Genomic DNA, 14487 nt, shown 5'->3' on the forward strand with positions numbered 1-14487 from the left:
TTGCATATGTTCATTTTTTCTTACTACATAATGAGAGCTTGTGGTTAACAAGATATTTTGGCTATACCTTTTAGTGGGTTAAGTTATCACATGAATCCTGATCACCAAACACAAAACAAAATTACAGATTTGATAAATTATCAATGACTAAATCAGAGAAACTAGCAGCCTTTATGTCTTAATAACATTACTTGACATTGCATAAAAATCTGTTGGATAAAGACAGTATTGAACACATTTGATACAAAGAATCATTGTAATTTTATATTTTAAGGAAGTTTTAATCCACATAAATAATTGCCATGTTTCCTTAATCATAGCAAATGAGTGCTCTTAACACCCACACATATTATTTTAAATTAATTAAAATATTTTTGCAGGGACAAATCTGAGGACAATAATTTATATATGTATTGGTTTATGAATATATACATTTATTAATTGCTAATTTCTGAACCGTGATATCAAAGTTCTTACAAAACCCCTAGATTAATTTGGCTTAAAGGTATGACAGAAAATTACTGAATTATTTGTTCAATGCTTGTGTTTCTTGAGTTTCATTACCAAGTAGCTGCTACTGAGTAAATTGAATTCTATATTCTGAGTACCTGAAAAAGAAAAAAGAAAAAACAAAAATGAAAACAACCAACCAACCAAATAAAAAAAAAACCACAAACCACCAAACCTGTTTTGAGAGCTTATATATTATACTAACAAGAAAAAAATGAACTAGGAATGGATTTCCACGTCTAAGTTTATTTTTTCTTGTATTTTTCAGACCAATTGTATAATGCAACAGTCCTTCTGGTGATGTTGATTTAACTACTTGTAACTATGACAAAAGGGTTTGCAGTTTTTTATTTTGAATTGGGATACATTTTTGCTCATAGGGATCGCAAAACTCCTTAAGAGTCAAGTCTTTAAGTAGTAAATTTGCTAACCCAAACTGTTAATTCTGTTTGCTACACTGTGCATACTTCATATGTCAAAATTTGCCTGTTTAAAATTACGTGTCATATTCTTTTTTATACCTTTCCATTTGAAGCCATTTAGCCTGTGATAACTTATTCCACATTTATTTTCCATGACTGCTCAACAAATAAAATCTTAAAAAATCTAAAATATTATTTTCTCATATTAATTGCTATTTTTTATCATCTTAAGAAGACAGCACCCCATAATAGCATCACCTCACCTCCTATAACTTCTTTTCACTTTAATAATATTTTAAAGATCCTGTGGCAGACATCCACTTCTGAATACATCACTGGCATTTCTGGAACTAGAGACACACTTTACTTCTAACCATTTCTTCAGTATATTTTTTGACTAAAATAGAAACTGTTTTATCCCTATCACTCCACAGCCTGTCACTTAGGATTACAGTACAGTGATCATGTTGTCCCTACCATCTTCATTGTAAATTGTATGTTTGATGAAAGAGAGGCCTATGCAAATAAATTTATCTGCCTTTTGTGTTGTAAAATTAGCATTACTCTGAAAATCATTTGAGAAACTAAACGATTAATAATTTAAATACACCGGAAATACAGGAAGGTCCAAAGATGAAACTATAGTCTCACAGTAATTAATAATGCATCTGAATTTCTATTTCAACGGTTTTCTTGAAGTTATAAAAAACTGGATTTCATCATGTATTAAGAAATTGTTATATTTAAACAGCATCACAGATATGTGCCATTTCACTTTTCAGAAGGGTCTTCCGTAAATGCAAAGTAACATCCCTCATAAAATGCTAGGTCCACTTGTAGAGTACATTATCATGAGAAAGTTCATAACTAAATGTCAGAGTGATTTTCTTATCAACATTTTTTATTACTTGGTTTTAGTAATATCTGTTCCATTTAATGAGCTTTGAACGGCACCTTGCAGTTTCTTATTCATCCCAGGAGGGTAAAGGAGCTTACAGCAAAGACTTTTCTGGCTAGATTTAATTTCTAAATTTCTCACGATATCTTAAAAAAAAAAAAAATACGGATTTCTTACACTCTTCAAGCATCTGTTGGCAGACTAAATGCCAGCATTTCTGCAGAAATTCTGCTGAATATCGCTGCAGAATCTCATGCATTTGATTCTAAAACTTTGTAGCTTTATGATTTAATTTGAACATAATATATTAAAATATCTTTTTAAATTAAAATGTAATTCTAAGTATTTTAATCTTTCAGCTTGTCATAAAATTTTCATGTCTCAACATATAAGCCTCAGCTCCATGCAAAAGTTTCCAGTTCTCAGGTGCTAAACCCCTCAGGGTAGTAGCTACCTCTTTATTGTGTGCTTTTTTGTAAATTTAAACATTGCAGACAAACATTATATTGTAAACAAACTCGAACTTAACAATGAGTTCAGTAGTGCCAGGATATTTATAAGCCAGTCATCCTATGAACATTGGAACTGGCTAAAGGCAGGTCAGTAAATAGGGGACCTTTAAATACTTTATGGAAAGAAGATTGAGGGAGTTGAGAATCACGATATATAAATGATCTGTCCTAGCACAAGCTTTCCAGAATGTCCAAACTCTCATCCATTATCAATTATCTGCATAACCTCAAAGCTGTAGCACTACAGCTCGAGGGGAGTAGGAAGGAATACTGATGTTTAAAAAGGAGAAAAAAATAAAGCTAGACTCTCCATCTCTATTTTTTAGGACAAAATTGGGAAAATAATTAGAAAAAGTATTTTAAGTTCATGAATGATAACACTGAGATCATACAAAACTCAATATACTTTGATTATTTCAAATCAATTTTACACATTTCTTTGACAGCCTAGTTGGCACATTGATTAAGGATCCATTGGGTTTTAATTTATTAAATTATTTCATTTTAGTATTTATGGTAAACTTTAAAAAAAATCTAATCATCAACATCTTAATTAAGTAAAGGGAGATATTCCCATAAATTGTAAGATTTTTTAACAATTGCTTCATCTGTAATCCTTACTTGTTGGAAAATTTAGTAGTCTTCATGGATTATGTATGCTGAGATGTTTATCTCTGGAAAACAGTAATACAACATACTTAATAGTAATCTAAATATGTTTAGGTTATAAGGTTTTGAAAGTAGTTATTTCTTGTATCTAACAGTTTGGCTAGAACCAGTGACTACCCTTTCAAAACAATTCATTAGTGATCATCATATGTGAAGTTTATCAGTCAGAATGTTTCCTGCAATGTCCTGTTTTCTGTTTTTAAATTCTTGTATATTACACTAACTCATTGCTTTAGAAAGTCTGCTTTGCCTCCAAATGCTATGATTTATATTTTTCTTGCAGCACTTACATTAAAACTTAATTTTTTTAAGTTATTCCCTTAAACCATGAATCTTTTAACTTTTTCCTGTACAGAAAACTCTTAGTTTTTGGTTTTTTTTTTCCCCTGGCATACAAAGAAGAAACTGTACATTAATGATTCAAACTGAATTGCTTATATTATCTATTTCACTACACAGTAAAAGCATCCATAGTAGTAACATGATTTTAGTAAACCTTTATCCTTTTCTTCTATTCATGCAAAGCTTGGAAACTTACTGGGGGCTTGGAAAACAACCTACCCTTTCATAACTGGTAAAAACCAATATTTCTGGTCCTGAAGGCCATTTTTAATAGCTTGGATCTGGCTTCTTGTGGCTAACTAAGCAGAGAGCACACTGTGCCAAAAAAAATTGCTTTATCTTAGAGTTTCCTTTTCTGATATGTGACCTGTTCAGAGTAGGGAGAAGCTTAGCTTAAGTTTGCCTCGACATTTTTAAATTCCTTCATGTGGCGGTGAACCTCAGTTCATCTTGACATAAAACAAAGTTAGCATCAGCCAATCTGCCTGAATGGCTGGTCTGCAAGTCTCTGTTCTTGAACTTGCAGATGATCTGATCTTAAGATGAGAACAGACTGGGACAAACTCAGAGTCAGCAACAGCATGTGTTGGAAGAAAGACCTACATTCCCTAAACATTTGCTCTACCCTATCTGCCATCCTAGTTGAAGGATGTTCTTCTATATATGGAGGGATTGTCAAGGAATAAAATAAAACAAAGCCAACAACAATAACCCAACCAAACCAGCAAACAAAACAAAAAACCCAAACATAACCAAAGCAAGCAAACAAACAAAAACACACCAAAAGCCCCCACCAAACAAAAAACTATCACCACCACAAAAAAGCCACTCTGCTTTTTATTGATTTCTGCTTTTGGCTTTTTTCATTTTTTGGGGGGTCTTGGCCCTTTTCCTATACCCCTAGATGTGAATCTGATGAAGCAATTGTATTTTGGCTGGTTCATATCTACCATCTATGGATAGAGCACTGGCATTTTGAAGCGAGATGACTCTGTCTATTTGATGAGTTTACCTCTTCAGTTGCAGCTTTTTATTTGTTTGTTGTTGTTGTTGTTTTGTTTGTTTGTTTGTTTGTTTGTTTCTGTTTTTTTTTTTTTAAATTTATTTTTCTTTTTTTTTTTCCCCCAGCATGCTATAGAGACATTTATATAGATTAAAAGTATTCCATCCTACTCATAAAGACTTAGAATTTCAGGGTTCATCTTATCTGTGTTCAGAAATTATCAGTGTAGGTCTCATACGTTAATCAGATTACTGAGTATAAAGAGCCCCATTTAAACAGTTGTTAGCTGGTAATGCAGTAGGTTTACACATCTAAATAGCCACTGAGAAATTTTTGCAGGAAAAACACAAGTTTCCAGTTGTCTTTCAACGTATATGTAATCTTTACATTTCCTTTCTTCATACATGTATTTCTGCAGGCCTCTCCTAAACTACTTTTTTTTATGTTACCCACTGTCTGGGAAAGTATCTTCCTTTCCTAAACTACCTATATTATTCATTTAAATGAATGTCACAACTTTATTAACAATCATTATTTTTATCAGCAAGAGAATATTCAGTATTCTGACTATACCTAGCATCTCCTTGAACCGGTACAGTTCCTAATTAGTTTGGTAAGCTGCTCAGTTTTCATTAAACAGCTAAGGTAAGCAGCTGCTTTATTTTCATTCTTACACAGGTCAAACTGAACAACCTAGCTACATATCACTGTTTCTTGATTTCCTTACTTATCCAAGCTAAGCACTGTTTGTGTGCCCGCATATGCTGAGCTATAATGGATTTCATTTTTTTCCTCCTTTTCTGCATCTATAGTGTCATAATAATCAACTACTTATTAACAGGTCATAACCAGAAATCTTACAGACCATATTAGAGCAAACTCAGCCATTGTAGCAGCAGTTCCAGGTGGATGTTCAGTAGTAAATAATAAGACTATTTGCTCGTGTGGGTTTTGTGTTTTTTAATTTTATTTTCAATATATCAGAGTAAGAACCCAAATTATTGTAGATATGGGATATACATTTTCTTGTTCATAACCTTGATGGGTGACAGAGAGAATTCCTGTAACTTTTCTCATGGTTCCTCAGTTTTTACCTTGTTTCTGCTCAGCCTCTCCTTTTATTATGTTTTTGCATTTAAGTTGTAATAGTATTAACATCTGGTTTATTATATTTAAAAAATATGTTTGTGGAATAATCCATACACTGTTTTCTTGAGCAATTCTGCTTCTGGGACATCCTATCTTGATTTGGCAAATTATTAGTTTTACTTATCTCATGCCTATTTGTTTCATATAATCAAGGCTGAGGTTTGGAAGAAAGACAGAATTTTTTGGTTTGTATCTGATAATGGTTTAGTTAGTGAGATTCTATAACCACTTTTTATGGGTGACTTTTCCCACTACTTTTTGTAAAACTGTATAGCTATCACCAGGATCTGTATGGTTGTTCAGGACTAGAACCTGATTATGCACTAGTTTTTCACTGTTAAGAAGCAACCTTTTTATTCATGGTTCTTTTTGATGCACAACTTTTTAATACCAGAATTACAGATGTATAAGTGATACTACTGAGAAGTGCTTAAGTTTTATGGTGGGATTCACCTGTTTGCCTTATATGTGTTGTATACTGAACTGTACTTATCCATATACAGCTATCACACATTACTGTGTGACAAATTGCAGTTTCCCTGAAATCTGAGAGATCATTGTGAGTTATTTGAATGGAGTAGATGTGATTGTAGTAAGTTCTGGACACACAGGCTGTAAGGCATGTAAAGCAATTTCCTTCACTTTTAGAAAGCCTTGCAGAAAAGCAATACTCATCTAAACAGGTGACAATTAATTAATACATACAGTCACTCACATCTTTTACAGCTTACTTTACTTAATGGAAGCTTTAGGTAGGAAGAGCTTTATGAGAAGTCTTTAATCATTGGTGAGTGCAGTCATTCAAAATATTTTTTTCTATTATTTCACATTGTTCTATTTCATATAGAATAGATAATTTTATCAAAAAACAGCTGATCAGAACAGTAGGATGTGAATAGCTTAAAAGGCTGTGTTTTGTAGTGGTGGTGGTAGTAGTAGTAGTAGTAATTTATGCCTCTACAAATGACTTTGCCATTTATCCTACATACAGACTCACTGGATCTAGTGTTCCTGATCTTATTGTGAGCATGAGCAACCAGATGTGGCTTCATTTACAATCTGATGACAGCATTGGCTCACCAGGATTCAAAGCTGTTTATCAAGGTACGAGCTAAATTAATTGTTTTAAACTTATGCTGTAACTTACTTCATTATACCCCAACAAATTAATTTCAAATAGGCATTTAGTCCTTTCAGAAACTTGGAGATTTTATACTGTCTCTATTGTCAATTAATGGTTAATAAAGACATGGATTTGCAAATACCTACAAAATAACTAAAAATATTTGCAAGTAAAAATGAAAGTTATTGTTCTAATACTTTTTGCTGGGAGGTCAATAGAAGATACAAATTTCTATCATATTTGAGAGGTCTTAAATTTTACATTCTGCTAACCTTTATCATATTGGATACTATTTGAAAACTATTGTTAATATCCTCAGACTTTTTTGGGGTACTTATAAAACTTGTTTTTGTGCCTCACTGTGAATCTTAACAGATCTAAGTCAACATTAGTATGTAATGAAAACAACAGAACAGATATATTGTATGTGATTGTGGAAATTAAGAGGATGTATAGAATTGTGGAAATTTAACTAAAAAAAAATTATCTAAGTTACCCTAGCCTCATTTGTGTTGCTTCTGTCTCAAAGTAATGAGAACCCTTGCAACATAAACATCTTTATTCTTTTTGACTGTGTGATGTTCAGTACCTTCTGAAGTAGATTAATTGTATTGAAAAATACCTTATATCTCTTAGTATGCATGCATGGATTGATTTTTTTCCATTTTAATAGGTTGTATAGACCTGCAGCTACAAAGAGGGCTTTTTTATTAACATATGGTATCATTTTCTGTTAATTGCCATGTTAATTAGTTCACCTTAAGGGTAAGGGAAAACACTTGATACTATTTTCAATAGTTCCTTATGGGCACATATGATGAAAATGATTAGATAATAATCTTTTCAAAATTAGTTTTGTACAAAAGATGCTACAAAACATTGAGACTATTCAGTGTTCAGTAACTGAAAGTAACAATTAGAAGAGTGGGAGTGCTCCTTGAACATTTTCCATAAACTGAAGAACCCTGTCTAAGTGTTTCATTTCACTTCTAGTTACCTTACTGTTTCAATACCAAAACAGGCAAAATAATGAGTGAAAAGTTATGGAGAGGTTAACCTCAAGTTTAGCAAGCTATACTTTTATTGCACTATAGACGTTAAGGCTTGCCTGAGCAGATTTTTAGAAGAAGGGTCTGTGGCTGCTGATGTATTGTGAACACTGAAAGGAACATGAAGGAGAAATTCTCCCCATCAGTCAGCCAGAAAATATGGTGTTACTTGTCCACACCAATATTTTTCTACTAGTGGGCTTCCCATTGAAGCAGGTGGTAATGATAGCAGTGGTTAGGGTTATACTTTCATCATTATTTTTCCCTAGCACCATATTTCTTTGGGACTCACTCAAACTCACTGTTGGTTATTCCCACTCAGGGTACTAATAGGAGCATGCAAATTAAAACTGTTGTACATTCATAGTTTAAGTTTCTATATGCATATATTGCTGGATAATATTTGAGTGTTTTAATTATTATTATCTACTTCTTTTATGAACCATGTTTTGATTTTCTTTAATGTGAACTGAAATCAACAAAATAAGGAAGAAGAGGAGAAAAAAGGGGTGATTCTCATGAGGATGGCTGTCACTTCTCATGAGAATCCTCCGTAGTAACACTACTGAGATTTGCAGGTCCCTGGCCATGAGAATAACCATATGAGAACAAGGAAAATCACGGAGGCTCTTGAAACACCATCACAATTGCTTAACTGTGACGTTACAGAGCTTTGAATTAAACAGCAGATGCAGGCCTGTAGCCCTTCTATGGCTAAGACATTAAGGAATCTTAAGACATTGTGCCATGCATTAAGCCTGCATAGCTTAAGTATGTTTTATTGCACCAGTACAGTCACATACTCTTTATCTAAATTAATCTTACCTCTTCTCATCCCTTCTTTCATGATGTCATCTTTTGTACTTGTGTCATTTCTAGGGTCTCTGTTTCTTTAGACAACATATTGTCTTTACAAAATCCATTTGTGAAATACATTAAGTGGAAATAGTGTTTATATAGTGGACAGAGAGTGTTGGCACAAGTTATGCATCTGATATTTTACACAGTTTCCTCAAACCAGAATTATGAACTTTACCTTCCTGTACCTCTATGAAAAAGTTCAAAAATTTAAATTATAAATATATCAGATGATTTATTTTTCTGCTATAATTTCTTTCTAGTAATGTAAATTAATCTGTTTTCATTTCTGTATTTGTCTAATGAAGATATTTTATTTATGGAGTTCAGCCTCTTACTTCTGGGGACTTTCTGAAAACTCCTGAATTATACACTGTGCATTTTGCAGCAGCAGTAGCATCTCTTTTATGAAGTATATTTTTATCATTTGACAGTTGGATTTTGGCTTTCAATCTTGTTTTCCAATCAGTTGTGAGTTATTCTGTTTTTTTTTGTTGTTGTTTTGCAAGTTAATTTCACAATCCTAAAGTGTGAAATGTTTACAAGTTCAAAAGTATAGTAAACATTTTAAGATAAAGGTGAATTATAACTTCTTTCTCTCTTTCATTTCAACATTCTCATTAGTTCTATTAGAATTTTCTCATCTTTTGTTGTTGACTTTTATACATCTGCATTCTCAATACATTTCCTGCTTTAGGGTAAGTGTGCATCTTAAACCTCTATCCTGTCACAAGATGCCTCAATAAATCTCCTTCCCCTTGTTTAGCAGTCAAAGAACCTGTCTAAAAATAGAATCTCATTTTAATTGCGAGAAAGTTAATAGATTTTGACATGTAACCTCAAGGACACTGTCTTTGCAATTGCACTTAGCTAAAAAGAAGGCAAATTGCAGGCTTTGATGGTTCATATATGTTCTGTAGAGACAAAGTAAAGGGCATCCTTATTTGAATCTTTTTTCCCAGAAACTCGTGAGTTTTGCTCAGGATTAGAACACGATTCCTCACCCTCTTGGGCAATATTTTACAACTCACCGACTGAATCTTGACTTTGTATCTATTAAAGTATTTTTTATGTTTCTATTTAAATAGTATCACAGTTTATAGAAAATTGTTACTTTAACTGAACTTCATCTCACTTTAATTATTAAGAGAATGATTTAAATGATGCAATTCACCTATCCTACATTATTAGCCTGTCCACCTAAAAATGGCATGAAATGATGCCTGTAAATAAACTGATATGCATAACAGATTTTGTGTATGGATAGTAAATTTAATCCTATTTATGATTTGCCTAAGGGATTAGGAGAGGGACAGTTCTTCCCAAGTTCTTCTGCCTCTTCTTTTGCTCACCATCAGAAACATGTTAAGAAACATGTCAGAAAGCTGTAGGGTTCTCTATATTCTCACTATTCAAAATTTTGTAATCTGCCCTATTAATCAGATTTCTTAGACTGTAGAATTCAGGTCTCCAAAAGTTGGATCCACAAGAAAGACTTCAGACATAGGTCCTGTAGAGATAGTTCCTGGAGAGTTTTGAATACAGAGGAATAGCACTGTACCTGTATCGCTGTATGCAATGGAAGGTGAGCTGTAAAAACACAGATGGTAAAACAAGTGGTGTCAGTTTGTCAGCTCCAGGAAACAGATAAACAGCTACCGTGTTAGAAAATGAAAGAGGTGTCTTGATATTTTTCTGTCAGTCATACTCAGTGTCATGCATTATAAAGGCAAAAATAATTTAGGCATTACCTATATGTAAGTACATTATTAATAAGTAAAATGCAAGACACTACAGGCAACCTTAACTTTGATGATAAACCATGTTAGAACCACATTATATTGCTAAAATAGAACGTTGTTAACCCATACTAAAAAAAAAAAAAAAAAAAAAAAAAAAAAAAAGCTGAGGAATGATCTGAATCTACCGTTATTTTTTTCATAAAAACCCTTTTTTATAGACTATATTTGAAAGTCCTTAATTTTCTGTTATAGATCCCAGATATTGTAACAGAATGGTTTACTACATTTCAAAAAGAATCCTCTGAAAGCATCTTTTCTGTGAAAAGGACAGAAATGTAAATTGTTCTGTCCTTGAAGAGTGAGAATTATTGTAACACTACACCTAAGTGTATCAAAGGATCTATTCTGAAATCCCCTCCAGTTATTATCTATGCCAATTTTCCTTACTGAAGCCAAGATGACCAGGTTTCACTCCACAGGTCTTCATAAATTAAACAAAATCACATTATGTATTTCAGAGCTGATACTTCACGATAAAACCCACTAACATTTCTCAGTGTGCATACACCACTATAAAGTGCTGCTTTAAAAATAAAATTTTCAACGAAAGAAGTGAAAAGGAAACATTTAGAGAAAAAAACCACAGTATTTAGGCTGTCGTTAAGACAGGTTTCAGACCACTTTGAGGTCACAGGATGGTCTGGTAACACCAACATAGTATGTTGATATGATAAGACTATACTTTTACAAGTATGCTTTTTTTGCAGTTTGACACTGGTCATGGGCTAAAGCAAGGAGTTTTTTACATACAATAGCTAAAGAATTTGTAATTAAAGTATTTCTTTATTCATGCACTTATTTTTCAAGTTAGTTTTCTTCTTGAGCTGCATTTCTGTTTTGTTTTGACCACAAGTGAAGACCACTCATGCCCAAACTTGTCCAGCACATCTGATCTGATGTAGTATTTAGGCAGCTTTGAATCAACAGGAAGATTTGGTGTATGCCACTTCTTAATATCGATTCAAGCATGCATTTACCTGTTAAGTGGTTAAGTTAGGCACAGTCATTGCCATGCATATCCAGGTCAGGATAATGCAACATGTTACTATGACAGTAGGCCTTGTAGCAGTATCAGTGATGTTAGGTTGCAATTGCAGCCAAAAAAAGGATTTGAGGTGAATAATGTGCCTGAGTTTGGCTTATTCCACTCATTATATGGATGTGTCACATCTAAAAATAGGTGCTTTATGGTGCTCAGGATCCAAGGTGGATTGTGCAGCCAGCTGATCGTGCAGCCAGCTGATCATTAGGCTGCTTCCATGCTTGTGGTCCTATTGGCTGTACCACACTTAACATAAAAGCAGATGACAGGCAGCTTGAAGTTTTAGGTGTGAATGTTTTATAATTTTATTATGCTTGAGATTTTTCTTCCATTCAACCCTGTAAACCTGTCAGTCTGATAAAAATATTTAATCTTTTGACTTCCATAATTCTTGATAACCAGTATAACAACATCTGGTTTATAGCCTGTTTAGAACTGATTTTTCATTCCTGCTTTTACAGGGTTATATAAAGTAATTAAGTTATTTCCCTAGCCTATCCTTGAGTTCATAACAGTTATAAAATAAATCTGGTGACTCAGTGATATAATTCTAGCATTTTGTGTAATTTGAAGTTATTAAGAATTCTTGGAGACGTCAGGAAGTATATCAGCTCCTGCAAGCAGCTGAAAATGTCAGGCTTACAACCTTTATTTGTATTGATGCTCAACTGAGCAGTTAAGCTTTAAGCTCTTCATTATGATTGTTTGGAAGGAGATTCTTCTTTCCTATCGAGACAAGTAGAAAAATACTTTCAAAAACATATTTCAGTTGCTCAGATAAATGTCAGTTGTCTTTTTGCATACAGCTACAGGAATTAGTAAACCTTAAATCAGTGCAGTTTTTTACAAAAACATAACTACCTTATAAATGTTATTACACTACTAATATTGATATAAAATTCTGTTACTGCTTGGAGGTTTAACAAAACCTGTGCTGAAAGAAATAAATGGAGTTAAGCCTTTCTAGTACTCTCACAATTTGACATGCACACAGGGAAATCATTATATACAGTGTAATGCTTGGAAAGAAAACAGATATAAGTCATTCAGTGAAAACTTTGTGTTTCCTTTGCTTTAAGCTTTTTTCTCTTTCATGTATTTCATGCATATTAAGATTTTTTTGTGTATTATGTTCATATGTATTCAGAATATTATTCAAGTGTGTGCTTTTGGAGGACAGGCAATAAACACGTTTCATGTTTTATGTGAATATTTTTATTTATTAAAGCTACTTGGTTCTGTGGAGAACTGTCAGAGAGTTCCATCCTAATACTGTATAAATTAATCTGTTTGTAGTGCTATGCAGGGCAGGTTAGTTTTTTGAATGGGCAATTGAAATTTCTGCCACCATGTATTATCAATCATTTTCAGAAGCTTTCCTATATTTTTGTCTGACCTTTTTAGAGTATATTGTTCAGATAAGCCTAGAGCAGGAATTTCTCAGTTTCAGCATCCTTGAATTTTCTTTCAAGAAATAAATAGTACCACTAGTAGGTTACTAATTGAGTGAAAAGAGGCACACTAAGTTACTGAAAATTAATGCAGCGGTTTCAAAGAAATTTTTAGAAGTGGAGAATGTCTTTGCCTGAGTTTTGTATAATGTTTGGGGTGGCAGACAGAACCCACTTTTCATCTAGAAAATACACATGAGGTTGAGAAACATAATATAATGGTGATATACTTTAACTTATTGAGTGTCTTGCATATTTATATATTATCAGGCCATAGTCGATAAGACCAAATTTCCTTCTGTGCCACAGTCCTTTATTAAACAATTGCAAACAGAGGCTTAGTGAAGACAATAAAAAGGACTAAGTGTGCAACACTCCATAACTCTTCTTCTCCCTCCTAAATAAACAAAATAACAGAACCAAAATTACCAGATTAAGTACAAATTTTTTAAGCAAGTGATTTTTTTTCCGTTTTACTTTTTGTATTAATTGTGTAACTCTCCTCCTAATGCCCTATTTTAATTAGAGCACTTTTCAGATGTTATAATTATGCTCAACTATGCTCCACAGAAACACAATCAATGTCTGGTACTCATCTCAATCAGCTTAAAGATTAACATATATTTGTTCAGTTATGCTGTTTAGCAATGTATTAGCCTCTTTTGCTATACCTTTAATGCAATGCATTCTATTGTGACAATCACAGACATTGTCAATATGCTGGATAAGAACATGCATGTTAGAAATAGTGTGGTTTACTGATGCCTATCAGTGTACATTTTTAGTTTTCTGATTGCATCAAGGAATATCTTCATTAATGTGTCCATTACTTAAACTTCAGAATTTACAAAGTAAAAAACCCCAAAACTCATAACTTCCCACATTTACAATTCGATTAGGTACAGCCAGCATACAGCAAGTGTATTCTTTCTTAGTTATATGACATGACTGGAGCTGGGAAGCTGCTGTCTCCCTTCCCCTCCAGACTGCAGCTGTGTCTGAATGATGACAAAAACATGCATTCATATCTTTTCAGCGATTGATTTAACAGGTTAAGTTTAAACCCTTTTTTTGCCTCTCTTCATGAAATTATTAAACATTGAAACAGTAACACGTTGTCTCTGAATAAGAGAGAATTATTATGTTTTAACTCTGCCAGTGAAGATCATTCTGCTAGTCAAACTTATTTGGAAAGTAGTTTCACATCATAATTAAACACATGCTGTGTAGAAAACAGCTAAATATTTTTATTGATTTAATGTTTTATACCTTTTTATCCATGTTCATTGTTCAGTATGTTTGACCTTAACGTAAATGTTATTTCCAGATTACTATTAAAATTTTAATTAAGATTTACCATGGCTTTTAAAAAACATTATTAACAATTGATGCTTTTTCTCCAAGGCTAGGAATAAATTTAAAAAAATAAAATAAAACTGGCATTTTAAAATAAGATTCTAGTAACATATATGTGAGAATTAAGTGTAAGTAATTGATCTTTGAGAAGTTTTTTTGTTTTTTTTTTTTACTTTTGACAGGTCTTTTTTTGTACTTTTTTCTTTCTGCAGAAAACAATCAAGATATGGAACTGAACAGTTTAATCTACATGTTTGAAACATAAATCCTAGTCTTTGCTTCTTAGCAGATACAGCCTGGT

General features: G+C 32.8%; 1 protein-coding gene across 1 annotated transcript in view; it reads left to right on the top strand.

Moving 5' to 3' along the window:
* Window positions 1-14487, top strand: part of CSMD1 (CUB and Sushi multiple domains 1) — a 1120396-nt gene that overhangs the window by 821541 nt on the left and 284368 nt on the right. The window contains exon 12 of the mRNA XM_069011476.1: window positions 6497-6609. Coding sequence (XP_068867577.1) covers window positions 6497-6609 — 113 coding nt within the window. The remainder of the gene's footprint in view (window positions 1-6496; window positions 6610-14487) is intronic.

This window comes from Aphelocoma coerulescens, chromosome 3 (assembly GCF_041296385.1).
Source record: "Aphelocoma coerulescens isolate FSJ_1873_10779 chromosome 3, UR_Acoe_1.0, whole genome shotgun sequence".
Lineage (NCBI taxonomy): Eukaryota > Metazoa > Chordata > Aves > Passeriformes > Corvidae > Aphelocoma > Aphelocoma coerulescens.